The sequence below is a fragment of the Mustela lutreola genome, chromosome 4, assembly GCF_030435805.1.
Source record: "Mustela lutreola isolate mMusLut2 chromosome 4, mMusLut2.pri, whole genome shotgun sequence".
NCBI classification, from domain to species: domain Eukaryota; kingdom Metazoa; phylum Chordata; class Mammalia; order Carnivora; family Mustelidae; genus Mustela; species Mustela lutreola.
The window spans coordinates 144,308,918-144,329,134 of NC_081293.1; the positions used below are offsets into that span (position 1 = coordinate 144,308,918).

A 20,217-nucleotide genomic window follows, 5' to 3' on the forward strand; every position below is an offset into this window, starting at 1 on the left:
CCCAACCCCAGCAAAGAATAACCTGGCCCTACATGTCCATAGTTACAGAGGTTGAGAAGCCCTGTTCTAAAAGAATGCCTCTTTAATTTTAAATTCATGCTGGCATACTTTTTCCTCCACTACTACCCTGGGGACTACATGTAAGTGCTTTACTTTAAATGGAAGTACTCTCATCTCTCTCTCTTTATGTATAAAAAATAATGGTTAAGTAATAATAGCTCGTTTATTGAGCACTAGCTATGTGCCGAGCCCTGAACCAAAATAAATGATTTGTGAAATGTCACATTCCACATAAAACCTATGGTGATCCTTCAGATTAATAGTGTAGATTTTTCTAAGTGGATAGTTATAATACTATACATATTATATATATGTCATTTACTTTAACGATGGCTTAAGTGTCAGGGCAATCAGCGTGTCTTGCAGTTTCGCTCCTAGATCTTGACTTCAACAACTTGCTACATTGCAGTGTCTATTAAGTCCTGCGATTCCTACCTTGGAACTCTCTCTCTCTCAATTCCCGGTACTTTTCTCCTCCCACTGCCATTACTCTACTCTGGACCACCACATAGTCTTCTGAATTAGGGTAACGCCCTTCTCATTCAACTCCTGCCATTATGCTTACTCTCCCTTCTAAACTGTGTTCTTTCCTGCCATTTTCTTTCTAAAACATTTTCTCTCACAGTCCTCTGCACAAAATCTTGTAATTGCTTGCAGGGTCCTCTTGAACTGGCTTTATCTCTTTCCACTCCATTCCCCTACCCATCTTACCCCAACAACAGTGCAGTCTTAAAATCCCAGTAATCATGGCCCAAAGGATATTAAGGCTCTTGGGAAAACCATGATTCTATAATCGAGATGAAACTATTAAGTTTATTAGTATTCTTCTTGGGTTAATAAGTCATGCAAAAGAAATGAAAGTCTTGAGTAATTAGAAAGGTTCTGTTGATGTGTGGTCTGGCGGGCAACTGAGAAAGAAGAGAAGTAGTAGTCATGGCTTCCACTGGGTTTTGTTTTCTATTCTTGTGTCAGGTGTGGCCATCGTTCGATCAGATCATGGTGAGTGGAAGGAAGAATGGAAGAGGAGAAAGGGATAGGAAGCCCATTGGGACCCCCGCACCCTCAGTGCGTTGCATGGTCTCCTGCTTGGGAGGAACATAGTCCCTCTCGTGACTTAGGAAAAGCTGTGGGAAATTGCTGGTGGCCCTCCTGCAAGGGTGCTGACCTAATTGGATGCAGATGAATCTGTGAAATGATGAGATGAGCAGCACACGTGCCTTTCATAGCTTCATAATGTGTGTTGCAGATGCAACAATAAAATTAAAGAAAATTAATTAAAGAAAACAGTTTTGAAAGGTTGCATACAAATCTACAATAGCTTTTCTGAACTATGTCTCAGGGCTAAAATTTGCAGTAAATCCTCACTGAGTCCAATGCATCGGCATCTATCTGAATCAATCCATCAAAGGCTAAAACAGTTATATTTAATGATAACAATCATTGCTATGATAAGCTTTAATAAACACCTAATATTAATGTCTAATCATGAGCATATACTTCCACATAGAAAGTGATGTATATTTCTGTATAGAAAGTACTAAGCACTTGGTCAGTAACTATTCAATGGGAATATTCTCCCTGATCCTGTATTAAGTAGAAAGATAGCTTTATATTTAACTAACCTGCTATTTTTAGAAGATACCTGCCACACCTCTATGGCTCTACTATCCTCATAACTCAAACAAATTGTTAAATTTTATCGAGGTTTTAGAGTCAATATTTTTTTTAAAAATCAGTTCTCCTTGCAGAGTAACAGTCGCTTCTGACCCTCAGTCTAGAGTTGAATACCCTGTTTCTGAATATAGTACTTAATGGCTCATTTGAGGAATTTCCAAGACTGCTTTTGACTATTTGCAGTTCATACAACCACATTTCTAATCTAATCTTAAAAGTAAGATGTGAGGGGTGGCTGGGTAGCTCAGTCAGTTAAGCGTCTGCCTTCAGCTCAAGACATGATCCCAGGGCCCTGGGATCCAGTCTTGCATGGGGCTCCCTGCTCAGCAAGGAGACTGCTTCTCTGTTTCCTTTTGACCCTCTCCCCCTCATGCTTGCTCCCTTTCCCTCTCCCTCTCCCTCTCAGATAAATAAACCAAACCTTAAAAAAAAAAAAGATGTGACTTCACCATACTGTTTGGAAAATGGGAGGGGCAGAAGGAGAGGGAGAATCTCAAGCAAACTCCCCTCTGAGTGTGAACCCCAAGCTCGGTGTCACGAAATCACGGCCTCCGCTGGGCACTCAACCAGATGAGCCACTCAGGTGCCCCTCCACCATGGTTTGGTATGTCCGGTTGAACAAGGGCCGATCCTTAAGAACTACCAGAAATGCACCAGGGAGAAAAGTTATGCAGGCAAAGGAGAAAGCGTGACTCATACACAGATGCAAACATGGCCTCAGCGTTGAGGAGAAAGCCCTGGGCACACACTGGTCACTAAATAATGTGTGATGGTGGGTTAGTGGGTACGTGGGGACAGTGAGACTGCAGGCGGCAGAACTGGGAGAAACAGAGTTAGAGCAAAGGGGCTAGGTCAGATTACAGAGGCATTGAAAACTATGCAAGAAGTTTGAGAGAGATAGGATGAGAGCTTTGTCTTCAGTTAGCTGAAAAAGTCTTTTTCATCCCAATGTCCTCAAAGACAATCCAGATGGAAACTCATAGCCCAGACCAAATGGTCAGAAATAATGATAGCAAACATCAAACTTCTCTGATCATACTCTAATTTTATAAATATATATACACATTTATTTATATATATAGATATAAATACACATACATATATATAAATTACTATAGAAAGTATATTATTCTCTCTCATTTTCAGCTCCAAGGATTAACATTCCTAACTAGAAACTATTGTCTGTCAGAGCTCTATCTGAACAACAATGCCATATTTGACATAGAAGGTATGTCTTCAATGTTTTCTGCTGACTGAATAGATTTTCACTTGAGTAAGAACTAATAACTATCATACTGCTAATGGCATGCAAATATCTATTAGAACATTTCTGGTGAAAATATGGGATGAAATTCATTTTTTAAAATGTTCTTGTATACATTTCATTTTGAAAAATGTGCTTCAGATTACAGTCTTAATGTAATATTGTCCTGTGCCTTATTCAAAATGTGAAAGAATCTTGTTTTTTTTTTTTTTTAAATTTTTTTTATTTTATTTTATTTTTTTTTAATTTTTTATAAACATATATTTTTATCCCCAGGGGTACAGGTCTGTGAATCACCAGGTTTTAAATAGAAATTGTGCCATGCTCCTGCATAGCTGAACACAAAGTGGCTATTAGGGAAGCAAATTTTAACAATGTTTGGGAGCATTAATCAATATAAAAACTTCACAAATAGCCTCACTGTTTTCAGTGGCTATGATTTTTAGCAGCCAAACTCCTCTTTTCGCTCTGAGTTAATTTTACATGCGTAACTATCTCTAAGTTGATGATTTCAAGTCAGGTATAAAAGAACACGATGTACTAAGATCACGAAATACAAAGAGGCACAGCCCCAACCAATCTTTTAAAATTTCATGTATCATAGAGTCAAAATGTCATAAATTTTAAGATCCACCATGATTCCATGTACCACGGAGAAAGAAACTTTGCCAAGTCAGCTGCGATGTGGCTATGGTAAAGACACAGCCCACTTCCATTTCTGTTAAAAATGTGGGAATATGTGAAATTTAGAATCAACACAAATAATATGAATATGTGGCTTCCTGTTGTGTAAAGAAAATATTTAGCTGAGCATGGGGAAGGTACTGAACTAAATGAGTGATTTTTCTCCCTTGATTGGCATTATGAATCTAAGTAACACTGACAAAACAAAACACAACAAAAAGAAGAAGAGTAAAGAAAATAACCCCTCCGAAATCAAACAAACAAAATGATTACTACAGGAAAACAAAACAAAACCAGAAAACAATAACAGTGGAAAGAAGTTGGTTCTACATGTCCACATCACACTCAATTATTTGAATTCTTGTGCTTTGTTGCATATTTAATGATAAATCACATTATTATTAATAATGACTCCTGTACCAGCTGAAATGTGTTTTTTGCTTTTGTTTAGCTGGCATGTTTAATTAGCATTGAGAACATTTAAAATCTTGTTAAAAAAAAATGTCTTTCAGGCCTGCACTCTCTGCCTTCATTGTACTTGCTCCTGCTCCACCACAATGAGCTAACAAACATTGACGCCACAGTGAAGGAATTAAAGGGGATGCCAAATCTGAAGATCCTAAGTATTTGTTTGTTTGCTTCTATGGCCATAAGTCAAAAGAGTAACGACACAGGACAGGGGTTATTTTTTAAGTTTAAAATTGATCAATGTTTATAACGAAATCCTTAAATATTCTTGAAAATAAGATTTAATCTTACTCTCTTTTAAAAGATGTTCTTGCAAGAAAAACAGATGGAAAACATTTTTTGAGATATGACATGGCATGACAAAGGGAAGTGACAAAAGCGACAAAAGGCTTACCTGTTTAAATCTGTGTATTTGGCTTTATCTCGGAACTAAGTTTTAGCATGCGTTGTATGATTCCGCTTACATGACGTGTCCCGAATAGACACACCTATGGAGTTAACTACACTGAGTGATAGCTATTTTTAAATAGATTCTTGTTTGTCCAGGACTGGGGGACAGAGGGGACCAGGGAGCCTAGTTAAAGAATAAGGAGGTGTGGGGTTCTTCTAGGAGTGATGAAAATGTTTTACAATTGACTGTGGTGATGGTTGGCCAACTCTTCGAATATACTAAAAAACATTAATTTATACTTACAATGGGAGAATCATGTGGTATATGAATTATATTAATAAAACTGACACCAAAAGATAAAAGTTAAGTTCTTTTTTTTAAGCTTTCCAGTAGGTGAACAGCAAATTTCATTCATTCACACCCAGCAAGGAGGTAACCTACGCCATGGAAGAAACTGTGAAATGGGTTGGAAAAATAAATAATACACAGTTCTTGCTCAATAAGCTCATAATCTTGAAGGGTAAATAACCCGCACAGGATTGCAATAGCGGATGAAATTTTCTGGGTGTACCAAAGGGAAAAGACACTCAGACTGATGAGTGGGTTCCCAAACTTGAGAGTTAGGAGACTTGTTTATATAATGTCATGAAATAGATGTTTTTTTTTTTTTTTTCTATTCATTTTCTATTCACTTCTCAGAATTGCCTGAAACAATGTTTTGAATATGTGCAAACTGGTGTTGATGGTGAAGGTTCTGATCAGATTAATACACAGAGTAATTATAGTTTTCATATGCTTTCAGTGCTAATCAGTAATAACATCTACTGTATTGAGGAGAAATGACTCATGTGCTTATATGGACATTGTTTAAACCCAAATATTAAAACTATACCAAGTTCATGGGAATTCCATGCTTCTTTTTTGTTAATCTAAAATTGTGTGGATTTTCCCTTTGAAAAGAAGCTTCACAAACATACAATAATCTGAGTTGATTCCCACATCCCACATCTCCCCTTAGCACATCCACTCAGGCCTGAAACTGTACATTTGGTCAAGACCATCCACACTCCCTCACCGTCCTTACCCACTTACTAGTTAACCATGAACCTATCACCACCCTTTCTTCTCTGCTTCCCCCTATTTAAACGGGCTTTCATTATCTCCTGTTAGTTCCCATCTTGTTCTTCTCAGAGCATAGGTCCAAGGGGCACATTTCTTTTTTTTTAGAGAGCCGGATGTGGGGCTCGATCCCAGGACTCTGAGATCATGACCTGAGCTGAAGGCAGAGGCTTAACCAACTGAGCCACCCAGGCACCCCATGGGGCGCATTTCTATTGACTACACACTGGATGGTGTCCCCTGGAGCTGGCAGCATGGCCGCTTTGCTACCTTAGACACCTTTTAACATGCAAATAATCCCATGCTTATTTTTGAAACATGATAAGTTCTGTGAAAGATTCAGCACTGGCCTGTGTACTGGAACCATCTGGCCCTTGTGCGCTGAACAAACGCTTCTGAGATGAAAAGACTGACTCTGCTAGATCTGGAACTCTCACTTATCTTCGTTTTTCCATAAAATGGGCTACTAGCTAGCTCTCAGGATCACCTCAAATATCAAGCTAACTCCGTAAGACATGTTTTTAAAGAGAATTTCTTGACATTAGTGTTATTTTGAAGCAGTGACAGAAACAAAAATGGTTTTACTGTGGATTATGTAAATTAGATGATGAATTAAGATGCTCACAGTCTTGAAAGTCTGCTGAGTAGTAAATGGATTTTTAACAATATAACTGACATCTGAAATAATAATTGTTGTAACAACATATTTGAATGTCTTCTCTGTTGAGAAAATGCTTTCTTATTATGGTCTCGTTTAAATCTTCACAGAAATCCTACAATGTGATTAGAATGACTTCCTCTTGAATGGTGGGAATGCAAGTGTCCGAGCTTTAACCAAACTACTAAGAAATGTCAAAACTTAAACTCATGCCTTGTTTCTTTGTTTCGCATTTATTCATTCACTTGTTTAATAAGTATTTATCTTTTATTCACCCATTAAGTAAATATTTATCATGTGACACTCTAATACATGGTGACACAAAAGTCCCATGGTTTGTGGTTTTATAACTTTCGGCCTAAATATTTTAGGGAGAGAGCTGAGGGAGCTTGATATGAAACTAATTGGATGATTTGCTAAATGTAAGAACTCAGTAATTTAAGGAAACTTATCTTACAATACAAGATTTGGAAGTTAGCAGCCAAGGTCATCCTATCATAGTCAACAGGATTATGCCCTGAACGAAGGTGCCTGGCCCGGGAGTGAGGAGTGTCTGAAATCCAGTCCATGCCCCCCTTGTTCAGCATGTGGAGTGTCTGAAATCCAGTCCATGCCCCCCTTGTTCAGCATGTGTGTGTGAGCACAGACTTGTGTCAGCCCTGAGGTGGGAGACAGGAGGGTCTTTTCCAGTTCTTTGAAAGGCTGTTCTGCCAACGAGGTAGTACAATGTCCCTGTCATTACCTGTCACAACAGTTTAAGTGACCTCTACTTAAAACCATAGTGATTATAATTCAAGTTACATAACCACAATGGTTCCAACTGAGAATCTTTGTAGTGAGGTCATTTTTTGAAATGGAGCGAATGCTGTGTCCAATTTCTCAAAGAAAGCATTTTTAGAAAAGTTTTGGTAGCAAATAATGCATACAGTGAACACTTGACCCATTTTGGTTAAAGATATTATGTGGCGAAAAAGTTTCCAAGTACTGGACTACTAATTGTATTGGGGCAATGATGTGCCCAGATTCCGTTTCTATGAGCCTCATTTGCAATCACAGATTAGATTCAGTTCATTAATTAAAATGAGAGATCCATGCACTTTCAATGTTAAAATTTTTGCCTTTTCAAGCCCTAAAACCGTATAAAGTGCTGAAGTGTGGTTATTATTCCACTCCAATTACAAGGTCTTCAGAGGGTGAGAAAACAGCCTGGAGGGGAATCCTTTAATCCATTTTGGCATTTTCCCCTCCATTGGCGTTTATGAGGAGGCTTGCCAAGAGATGGCCCAGGAGAAGCAGGGCTGGGAGCTTCAGGGAGGCCTAACCCAGCTGCTGAGTGTGAGGTCCTGGAAACGAATTCCTGACTTCCAGACTGAGTCAGGAGGGCCCCACCTCTTCTCTCCAGGCGGTCTACCTTTCCACACCCTTCCTCTCCGGCTCCATTTTCCTCTTCCCTCCCTTTCTGCAAAGTCTTCCTCAGTCAGGATCTACTTCCTGGCTGATGACTTTCCCTGACCTTCCGTCTCCCTGCCTCTTTCCTAGCACATGGGGAGAACAGCACCGCCTCAGTTACAAGATACTGACCTTCTCCCGTTCCTAAAATCTTACTTCCCTCATTTCTCTCAAGTTTTGCTTGTTTCGTTAAGCTCCACTGTCGGAAATTACACTTAGACACCTACATTCCTTAATTTTTAGGACTTGCTTCCTAGTGGTGATTTAAGGATTCTTCATTAGAGACAGAATGCTCCTTTCAGGAGAGGGTCTCCATTTTCTTCAGGTTCTACTCTAAAACATTTTCTATCCTTCTTCACTTGGCCCCAGTCCACCACTGACTGCAAATAGCCACGGGCTGAAGAGGGACACTGAGATCAGGGTGTGACTATGATCTCATCAGTCTCTTCATCTGAGCCTCTACCAGAAATGCCCTTCAAGGTGGGACCACCCCTTCCAAACGACTAAACAGAACAATCACCCAATAAAAAGAGCCAAGTGAGTCTTTGCTATTTGTGGTGAAGAAGAGCATATTCTGACTCTTGCAACTCTCTCCATCCCCTGCTTTAGTCCAAGCTCCCCTTTCAAAAATTGAGGATGATTTCCATATTCAGTACAAGCACATGGTGTGCAGTGGCCCATAGATGTTAAAGCAAGATGGTGGTAATGATGGAGGGGCTGACCTAACTAAGCAACCTTGAACCAGAACCTCAAAATCATAGTGTCTGACCATTGACAGCTAGACTCACTCCCACAGGCTGGTCTGCATAGACATAGGACATTATGACTTTTAACTTCTCTGTATCATTTTCCCCATATATTAAAAGGGATATTTTGGAGCACCTGGGTGGCTCAGTCAGTTAGGCATCCAACTCTTGATTTTGGCTCAGTTCATGATCTTAGGGTCATGGGATCAAATCCCATGTCCAGCTCCATGCTTAGCAGAGTCTGCTTCTCTTCTTCTCTCTCCCTCTGTTCCTCCCCATGCATGCACTGTCTCTCTCTCTCTCTCTTTCTAGTAAAGAAATAAATCTTTTTTTAAAAGTGGATGTTTTGGTACATTACCAATCAACTCAACTTTCTTTCAATGGTGGTCTTAAAACTAATGTTCATTTAAATGATGCTTCTTAATTTAGCTTCTAAAGTTTTAAAAAATTGACTGAAGCCAACTATTTGGATAATTTTTTTCTCCTCTGTTTCAGTAATAAGTAGCTTCATACATGGGACTAATGTAATTCAAGCTTGTACAGTAAGGTAGTAAAGGCATTTTGATATATTATTGGATAGATGTAAATTGCTTAGACTCAGAATCCAAAATTAAGATAAGCAAGACAGTGCAGGCGCCACGGAGGTGTACTCCATAAGTAGCCTAGGGGGAAAGTGGATTAAATAGTATTAACCTATTGAAAGTGAAAGTGTAAGCAATTTTGCTTCATAGTTTTTAAAGGAATGTACCCATACATCACGGGAGGCCTTCAGAACTTTCAGACACAGGAAACTGATTTCATATCTCAGAAACTTAATTTATGATAATTTTATAGCAGCAATCCAAAACTCATAAATCCAAAATGTTAAATGTTTAATAGTCTGGAAGAGGGGGGAAAAAAAGAGTTGAAAATAAGATTGCCTCTTTCTAAAACTTAAGAGCAAAGAAAAAAGAGAAAATCATAAAGATGAGATGTCTCTTAAATTATTCGTTTCTATTTTTTTTTAAGCTTATTTAAGCAGAGGCAGGGCTACCAGCCCATTGTTCTGACCTGCGGTCCCTTAGATTTTACATTAGGATGCAATAAACGGTGAGCCATCAAGTTTTCAGTACTGGGACGTGTTATTCATAAGTCCTGTAACGGCAGTAAGTCTAAATCTGATGTTCTGTTTCGCTGAAGCTAGAAGGTTTTTCAATTTACGTAAAGAAGTGACTTAACTAAAGACTGGAAGAAGCCAAGAGAAGACATGAAATAGGAATGTTCCCAGAGGGAAAAGAGTCTGAAGGGGATGCAAAGAGTAAACGTCACTGGTTCCCATTCTGTGAACATCCTAGGCAGCGGCAGATTCCACTCCCTGCTGCCAGAATGGACCACAGGGTCCTGAGTTGTCAGATGGGATTCTCCAACGCAGCAACCGCAGAGCCGACTTCTGCACTAAAGCATTTGTGATGGGACTTTCTCTTCCTCCTGAACTCTCGTTAGCAACGATTGTGTTTTGCTTTTCCATCACTGAAGGACGTTTCTGTTCTCTTTCTGGCTCAAGCTACAATGCGTGATCCCTGTGGATCTTTTAAGAACCTGTCCTTATTAATGGTTTAATATACATCCGTTCTACTCCCTGTCCAGTACTTGTAATTATTGGTTACCACTTTAAATTCCCTCCCTTTTAAGCTTAAAATGTAAACCCTTTCTGTCACTCGAGAAATCCTGCAAATCTTCCATTTCATTTTTCCTCTCTTTCCCTCACTGCACACACATTTCCTGTCTTTTTAAATTCCTGGGTGCTCCTGGCTCTCTAGTTTCTTTCTTAAAGATTTTATTTATTTATTTGACAGAGATCACAAGTAGGCAGAGAGAGAGGAAGGGAAGCAGGCCCCCTGCTGAGCAGAGAGCCCAATGTGGGACTCAATCCCAGGACCCTGAGATCATGACCTGAGCCGAAGGCAGCATCTTAACCCACTGAGCCACCCAGGCGCCCCAGATCCCCAGTTTCTTGTCTGCCTTCCTCATTCCAAGAGCTTTCCTTTAAGAGCTACCAGGTGTCTTCCATTGCCTGCTCTAAGTCCTTCTAAAGCTCAAGTTTTCCACAGGGAAGAGCCATAAGTAATAATTTGATTAGCCAGAAAAGTTTGTGTTTATACAGTAAATATCAAAATGTTTTATAACCTACAGGGAAAACATCTAGATGAGTTAATTTTTTTCAGTTTTTAGCAAAATCATTGTGTTCTAAGCACGCCCTCGTCTTCTTCATGTTGCCAACTGCTCTTTCCTGGGCTTCTCATGCTTAATATTTTCGTGCTTTTATCAAGCCTCTCTCTATTTTACAGTCAAATGCCACAGCGCTACTCCTAAATTTAACATGTGCAATAAATGAGCCCCATTTCGGGAGGGAGTGATGGGTTTATACGACGGCTGGAACTCTTTCTCCTACTGCCACCTAGTGGTGATTCTCCTCCCCAGACGTTTTTTTTCCCCCGCGAAGGGCTGTCTGCAAATTAATTGCATGTAAGCAGACTCCAAGAGCTAAAGATACCCACGTGGAAATCATAAAAGTTTTATTTCACATTGTATTAAAATAACCCTGTTTAATATATCCAGGGAAGAATAGAGTAGCGATACTACTCTTTCCCTAAAAATAAATTTCTCACGACTTCTAGTTGAAGATTTAAAAAAATGTACCTGCATGTGGATGCGTAGAGCCTGTGACGTCAGCCACGCCAGGAGCTCTTCCACCTGCGCTTGCTTCCCACCTCCAGCCCCTGTGGGACACAGCCTGATTCATGAGGGATCCCAGCACCTGAGCTAAGGAAGTCAGAGGCACGTGCATCTGGCCAGAGGGAGACACCATCCAAGATCAGCACCAGCTCTGGTCTGTTCCTGCGGAGATGTGAAGCTGCTACAGGTGCTTAGGTACTCAGAAATATGTGCAGTGGTTTTAAGTGGAGAAGGAAAACTTTATTTGGTCCGTGCCATGTACGGCACTTCTACCCATCTCCAGGTGGCACCCGTGTGACCTCTGAGACTGGAAGAAGAGAACCAAGTGAATAAATCCTGTCACAGAGAACAGCATCAAGACCCCACAGAGCTGATCTCTTGTTCTTCATTTACTAATTAACTGATGGCTAAAATTTTCCTCGTTCGTGGTAGAATTGGGTCAACACTATGTCTCCAGCACCTTGCACGGTTCTTAGTATATACAGTAAGCACTCAAGAAATATTTGTTGAATGAATGAATTTCACAAATGAGAAATAAGTGCTGCTCTGAATAAGTGAGATTAGGGAGGCCAATGGTTTGGTCTATGAAGCAGAATTTTACATGTTCTTACGTTTCATATTAATTCTGCAATTTCCTAAATTTTATCCAGTGATAAATCAAACCAGTTTTGAAATCTGACATCTTAATTTGGATTCTTTCTTTGCAGCTCTCTACCAAAACCCTTTGTGCCAATATAACCTGTACCGTTTATTTGTAATCTACCACCTTCCGGAAGTACAATATCTTGACCGAAAAGGTAAGGATACCTCTTACAGAGAAATATTTGAAAGGCAGTCTTATAGTTCACTAGTTTAAAAATGCTGAAAGTCTTTGAACATAGTTCTCTTTGTAAGTGAAGGTTTTTCAATGACTTATTTTTGAAATTTTTGCTCTGTGAAATTTGCCCTAGTTTAGGAATTCATTTCTCTTGATCACTGTATGGAAAAGGCCACCTAACTGAGTGTGAGAATAGGTCTCCTCATCCTGATTTGGACATGAATGTATTGAATGCCAAATCATCTATTCCTGATATTTTAGTGTTTTATTTCACAAATGAAAGAATTGGACAAAATCTCTTAAGGCTTATTTAAGTTCTAAAAATTATATTCTTTGCAATTCTGTAAACATATATATTAAAACTTGTATATTCAATGATAACTTCTCTATGAATACATCTTAAGCATTGTAGACAAACTAGCATGTCTGATTTATCTGAGCCACAAAGATAAGCAGCCTCACTGCATTTACTTTACATCTCGGGGGAGCCTCTCACGTCCAAGTGTGTTCCCCATCCCTCTACCTACCTTTCTATCTCTATAGGTTTGAAAATTCTTAATAATTAATTACTAACTCCCCAACGAGGATATCTAAAACCTACATTTATTCCTGTTATTCCTCACAGCCCTGAGGAAAGGAAGGACTGTATCATAGCTGTGATTGCAGCCATCCATGGTGATGTGTTAGAAAGTGTTTGGGATGCATCAGGAGGATCTGTGCCTTGCAACATGAGTGGCATATACCGAGCATTTGTAAGATTATGGAAATCACTGTGACTGCCCTTCACGGTTTTGACAGTGTGTTCACATATAACATAGTTCAGATAAACACATTATTGAAACTCTTCAATTGTATTCTGAATGCCTCTGCATCTCTATAATGCTATGCAATAACATTACTATTTGCATTTGTCAGAAGTTACAGAAGATGAGAGAAGATCAATGATTACCGTTTTTAACCATAAAAGGACTCATGTCATTCAATCAATAGCATTCGGAAGAAGAGTAGATGCCTCATGGAATCCTAGAGCACCACTTAAGCAAAAACCAGCCCAGAGAGTACCTCCAGGTATTTTGAAAAGAAAAATGAAATTAAAAGTGCTTAGACTTCGGCTAACTGGATTGTAATAGTAACAACTGCAATTTATAATAAGTGAAATATCTACATAGTGAAATGAATATTTTCCAATTTTATTAGTCTAATTAAAGCAATATGCAATTTTATCTCCATTTGTATATATTAAATTAAGTGAAGTAATAATGATAACAATGACATATTTTCTTGAAGTTCTTACTTCAGTTTCTAGTACAGTATAAAAGGCTCAGTAAATGATCTGTTGTTACTATTACCACTATCACTGGGCAGTTTCACCAATTAAAACTATAAGTTGCTGATAATATGGAAAAAACATTAAGAAGAAAGATAGATCATCTACAATTCCTTCACCCAGAAATAATCGCTGTTAATGTTTTGGTTGGATCTATATACCTTCAGTGATGTTTCATTTGTTGGAATTTAATTTCTTATACGTAACAGAAATACAACTTCAATGACTTAAGGAAGTAGAGGTTTTCTCACACAGCAAAGAGTACAAAGGTAGGGTGTGCTGTGTTAGCACAAAGTTCAGTGATATCATTGGTGTTCAAGAATATATCCATATCTACTCTTAGTGTGCTTTTTGGTTACAAGGTGGCTGTTACATCACCAGGCATCACAGGAGATAGAAAAAAAAAAAAAAGGTGCAAAGACAGAAACATTTTCTTCATGACACTCTGCCCAAGAGACAAACATAGATTTAAAAAAAAAAAAAAAAAAAAAACTAAAAAATATTTTATAGAAATGAAGGAAAAAATATTAAATTGGGAAATAATTTTGAAGAAATTGCCCAGAATGCAGCATAGAGAAAGAAGAAGAAGTAGAAAATACTAATTAGCTTTGGGACAAGAAGACATTAGAAACAGAAGGTCCAGTATCAGCTTATTTTTCCTGCAAGGAAAAAATAGAGAAATTGGGCAGAGGGCAATGTTTGAACTGATAATGACGAAGATTTTCCAAATTTGATAAGCTATGAGTCCTTAGATATTCGAAGACATAAATAACATACAGCGATGACAAAAAGCCACACTGAAGGCAAAATGACCTAAAAATAGAATGAAAAAGGACATTACCTATAAAATAATAATTTATAGATTCACAACAAAATCCCCAACTGCAATTATGAAGTCAGAATACAGTGATCCAAGACTTTTAAAATGCTAAGGAAAAGTAATTGTCAACCAAAAATTCTACAACTGGCTAAGCTAATCAAAAGTGAGCAAGAGATGAAAAAAAAAAGGCAAAATCAAGACTTTCCCCTCAACTTTTTAATGTGAGAAATTTTCTAATAGAAGAAACCTTGAAGGAATATTAAATACCTACATATGCTCATGTATGATATGATTATTAGTATTCTGCCCTTTTCACCCTTCATAGATGAGGCTTTGCCTTTTTTTTTTTCTTTAAGGACTTCCTCAGAAGTTTCTAGTTACGTCTGATTGGAAATCACCAACTCAATGTAAACTGGAAAACATCAAAATACCACTGAACAATTTAAATGTTTTACTTGTTGACATCATGGACATCACTCCTAAATAATTTAGCCTATAAGTTTAAAAATAAGGACACTGTCCTATATGCCCACAATGCCACCATACCTAAAAAAAATACTTTGCGTACAGATATTATTTAACATACAATAATACATATTCAAAGTTTCCCAGTTGGTTCAAGATGGTTGCTGTAGCTTCTTTTTCAACCCAGACATCAGTCAAGGTTCATAATTATATCTGGTTGTTATGGACCTTTATTCTTTTAAAATTTAAAATAAAAAATTTTTTTTAAATTTATTTGACAGAGAAAGAAAGAGCACAAGTAGGCAGAGAGGCAGGCAGAGAGAGGGGCAAGCAGGTTCCCTGCTGAGCAGAGAGCCCGATGCTTGATCTCAGGACCCTGAAATCATGACCTGAGCCGAAGGCAGCGGCTTAACCCACTGAGCCACCCAAGCACCCCTAAAATAAATCTCTAAATTTGTTTCCATGACTTTTTAGGAACTAAGCTAATTACCCTTTAGAATGCATCAATTTGTATGATTATTTCCATGAGGTGTCATTGAACTTGCTCCTTTAGTGATTCCATGTCCTGAAGAATGGAAAAAATGTCTGTAGGCCATGTTCTGGATGCAAAAGGGACTAGTGTAGCGCATTGGTTTTGCAAATGTGGTCCCCAGACCAGTAACAGCAGCATCACTTAAGAACTCATTATGAATGCAAAATCTTACCCCCAAAGAGATCTACTAAATTAGAAACTCCAGGACCCAAAAAGCTGTGTTTTAACAAGCCTTTCAGGTGATCCTGAGACACATACCAGTTAAAGAACCACCCGTGTAGAGGAGAGAGCACAAAACACAAGTTTTGGGATCAGATCCGACCTAGGTTTGAACACCAGCTGTGTTAGTAGTTAGAAGTTTTATTAGCCCGGACATAAATTTGTTTCAGCTTTCTGATTCTTAAAAATAGGGACTGTATCTTCCTCTGGCTATAACGACACTCAGTATGGAAATATTGCAACTCCTGATCTACCACATATTGAGGGTGTGATAAACTGAGCTGCTCTGTTAGTCTCGACCCTGGTTTTCTTTCACTTCATGTTAAGATGCGCAAACTGAACGTTATCAGATTAGTGTGAGTGAACCAGGCTGTGCTAGGAATTGCATCCCCACATAGAAAATCTCCACTCCTAAAAATAGCTTACACAGTAACAAGCAATGTAAGACCACCCTATATGTTTTTCTGGCTACAGTAGTTACAGGTGTGAGGGGGACCAATGATCACGATGTTTAGTACTTTTCTTTGGTGCAATCAGATTGCTTTTGGAAAAACTGTTAGCATTTTATTCTCTTTACTGTTTTTCCATATTAAGCCTCTAAAAACAAAATCAGAGGAAGAAAGAATAGGGAGAGTGTTTTATTGCACTTGAGAGTTGTTCTTATTAATTCATAGCTATGTTGACTGTAGTCCTCTTAAAAATTGGCCTGACCCTAATCTACTCCTTTCCTACAGAATGCCAATATAGCATAGCAACTAAATAGTATTTTTAGTCCAATACTTTAGCTTGGCTTATTTTAGCTTTTCTTAGTAGCTGACCATGTATAAAGAAACTAATAAAACCCACTATGTAATAGGTTTTGAAAATACGTCTTAGAGTTATATAGTTTCTGTATTTGCTTTGATGTAAGTCTCATCTTGCTGGGACATGAACATTTAGGATTCTGAATTCTTTTACTGGAAGGAAACCACACCTAAAACTGTTCATAAGGCAATTTTCACACCACATTTTGACTTCATTATCTTTAATCTTAAATTGGGAGAGAAACCAATTATGTTCAAATAGCTCAAGGAGTAAAGGTCAACTTGGAATTTCTTTAAATCCCAGCTATCCATACATGTCAAATAGATATGAGCAAAATACACGCACCTGTTTCCATTAATGTCTTTCGTGATTCTTGCACGATAATCAACAACCTCAGAATTAAAACGCTGTGGGCTTTTTATACGGCGTTAAAGAAGCAGGTATTTACAAATTTCCCACCAGCTACCTAAATGGGAAAAGACATTAAGGCATTTAAAAGAAATGAAAATAGGGGCACCTGAATGGCTCAGTCGGTCAAGCAGCTGCCTTTGCTCAGGTCATGATTTCTGGGTCCTGGGATGGAGCCCCACGTTGGGCTCCCTGCTCAGTGGAGAACCTTCTTCACCCTCTCCCTCTGTCTTTCCTCCCGATGGCTTTCTATTTCTCTCTCATGCTCACTCTCCTTGTTTCTCTCAAATTAAAAAAAAAAAAAAAAAAAAAAAAAAAATCTTTAAAAAAAAGAAATGAAATGAAAATATCAAAAAAATTTTTAAATGTCTTCTAGCAGTCCAAGTGAAGCTGCTGGGTTTCTGTGATGTTTTCTCTTTTCCCCTAAATAAGACAGAACTCCAGGTGCTGAGACAAGGCTGGGGGATGATGTCCCTGAGCCTGGGCCTAGCAGCTAAAGCATGTGCTAGGAAGAGTAAGAAGACAACCAAAAAGAAAATCAGGTAGACTGTTTAAAAAATGGTAGTTCACCACAGTAGGTGAATCCAGATACAAGGCAAGAAGACAGAATCCAGAGAAACGTGAAAACTAGAAGTTTTTTCCTAAAGATTTATTTACATAGGGGCGCCTGGGTGGCTCAGTGGGATAAAGCCTCTGCCTTCAGCTCAGGTCATGATCCCAAGGTCCTGGGTTCGAGTTCCACATCGGGCTCTCTGCTCAGCAGGGAGCCTGCTTCCTCCTCTTTCTCTGCCTGCTTCTCTGCCTACTTGTGATCTGCGTCTGTCAAATAAATAAAATCTTAAAAAAAAAAAAAGATTTATTTACATATTTGAAAGAGAGAGAGAGAGAGAGCAGGAGTGGGAGGGGCAGAGGAGGAGAGAATATCTCAAGCCGACTTCGTGCAGAGCACAGTCTCGTGCAGGGCTCAATCTCACGACCCTGAGATCATGACCTAAGCCAAAACCAAGAGTTAGATGCTTAACTGATTCTTCCACCCAGGTGTAAAAATTAAAAATTTTTCAAAATTAAAAGTTTTGAGCTGGGGGACTGAAGGTTCAGGAAGCCAGGCTTTAAAGACATCCCTGATTCTGGGTAGCAGTGACACCGGGCAAACCCTGGAAAGCAAATGCCAAGCGCTCTTTGTCCACGAAGCCTCAGAGAGGTAGCAGAGGCCAGTGTGAGATCTGGAGATTGGTTGGGAATTGAGAAACGTGCAGGGTCAGAAGAATCTGTGAAGGCAAAAATCAGCAGGCAGCAGAGCGCGCCATGGAAGCCAGGCAGGCACCATTTGCATAGAAAATAATGATGGGGTCACTGGCCCTGATGCATGCTACGGAGGACCCTGGGCCAAAGAAATAAACTAAAACTGGGTGCCAGGGTGGTTCAGTCCATTAGCATTCCAACCCTTGATCTCAGCTCACATCTTGACCTCAGGGTCGTGAGTGCAAGCCCTGTGTTGGGCTCCACGCTGGGTATGGAGCCCACTTGAAAAAAAAAAAAAAAGGAAGAAACTAAAACCACTTTCTTAGGGAGACATCGCAGGGAAAAATACATTCCAGAAAGATTAAGAATCTAAATGTAAATGAAAAGTACTGAAAAAAGAAAAAACCTTTTATAATTCTGAGAAGGCAGCCAATCAAAGCTTTACATAAAACCTGTGGCCACAAAAATGAAATGTTGACAGATTTAAACTACATATAAAGGAAAACCATTATATGATGAAGGGACAAAATTAAGAGATATTAGAAGAAATCGTTACAATACATACAATAGGCAAAAGTTAACTCCCGTTATATTACAGTGTTTCTATAAATCAATCGGTAAACTCCAAGTTAAAAAAGTGACAAAAGCTATGGATAATGCATTTGGAGAAGGGAATAAATGTGATATCTAATGATCAGACTTACTAGTGAGTGAATAAATGCAAAATAAAAAAAATGAGATATTATTTTCATCCTGCAGATACTTAGAAGTTGAAAAGGTTATTAAAAGTGAATAATTAAGGGAGAAAAAGTACAACTTACATGTTCATGATGAGAGTGTAAATGAGTTCATCTTTCTTGGAAGATCATATGACAATATGAAGCATCCACCAACATATAAAATGTGCAAGTCATTCAACATAGCAATTAAATTTGTAGGCTCTTTGCAGATGTATTTGCATATAGGAACAAAGATTTATATGTAAAGCTATTCATTGAAACATTTTGTGTAGTAGAAAAAAATAATGAAAATACTCTGGATGGTCCTTCACAGAATATTAAGTGATGGCACATTCATACAGTATGCACTATTGTACTTGAGAATTATTCTATGATATACTGAGTATAAAACATGCATCATGGAGTAGTGTAATGCAGAGTACTAACAAAATTGGAGCGGGGTATATACATGTATGTAAGTACATGTGTGTATGCACATAGGAGGCTGGAAACATACATACAAAACTCCAACAGTGATAACCTCCGAGAAGAGGAAGGAGAAAGGTCACAAGAAGTTTCGCTCTCTATTGTTTTCCCATTTATATCCATTGTAAGCAAAAGGTGCACTTAATAATTTTTAAAAAATGTAGGAGGGGGCACCAGGCTTGGCTCAGTGGAAAGAGCATGGGACTCTTAATTTGGGGACATGAGTTCAAGCCCCACAATGGAGTAGAGATTCCTTAAAAATAAATAAATAAATAATCTTTAAAAATGTAAGAAAAGAGTCTGGGAAGATCAGAAAGGGAATGGGAGCCCTGGGTTACCCATTTGTGAAGAGCAGGATGCCATGAACTCATCTCATAAGGCAGAGCTGCTGCTTGCAGATTGGCAGGACTCACATTGTGGGCTTTGGTGGCCCAACAGGTGCTGGTATGTTCCAGAGGCCCGAGGCCTCTGGAGAGGAATGAACAAAGCGATGACAGCCTCTGGAAGATACCATAAGAAATCCCGGCTTTGAGGACTAGTCTTTGAGCTCCCAAAGCTAGGAAAGATGGAGATTCTTGTGATCTAGGATTTGTTTATTCGATTTCTTTGAAGTTAATGCCAAGAATCCAAATGGTTTAAACTGCCCGAAATATTTCTCCTCATTCAGTCTGTTAGTCCATTTATAGATGCATGTGTCTATCTGGGAAAAAAAAAAAAAAAAAAAAGGATTGGTTTCTGCATGAGACTCAGTATCTTAATTATAAAAATCCCCACTTGGATTCCACTGGTAACTTAATTGATTAAGCATTCTGTTCTCAGAGTTTTGAGATCTGTATTGAATTAAAGAATTTGCCTCAAAACCTAAGGCAAACCAGAGGCACTATACCTAAGAGAAAAGTTAAGTTTGAGCTCAGGTATCAAGGCATTTTTTGAAGGATTGAACTATTCTATTCATCTAAATAACCATTGAAATATCAGAGAGTTGGGTTCTAGACTTTTTCTTATAGGAAAAGCTCCACTGTTTTTAAATGCTGAGTAAACATTTGAAAAATACTAATTCAGAAATGTGTTTTTTTTTAGATTTTGCTTTTGCGAATAATGTAGACAAGTAAGTGCTTTTTAACTTTACTTTTATTATCAAATTATTTCA

The 20,217-nt window shown here is 38.5% G+C and overlaps 1 protein-coding gene across 1 annotated transcript in view; it reads left to right on the forward strand.

Moving 5' to 3' along the window:
- LRRC72 (leucine rich repeat containing 72) overlaps positions 1-20,217 on the forward strand; it is a 41,569-nt gene that overhangs the window by 20,252 nt on the left and 1,100 nt on the right. The window contains exons 4-8 of the mRNA XM_059171282.1: positions 2,881-2,962; positions 4,195-4,305; positions 11,936-12,025; positions 12,961-13,113; positions 20,148-20,175. Of these exons, the coding sequence (XP_059027265.1) occupies positions 2,881-2,962; positions 4,195-4,305; positions 11,936-12,025; positions 12,961-13,113; positions 20,148-20,175 (464 nt within the window). The remainder of the gene's footprint in view (positions 1-2,880; positions 2,963-4,194; positions 4,306-11,935; positions 12,026-12,960; positions 13,114-20,147; positions 20,176-20,217) is intronic.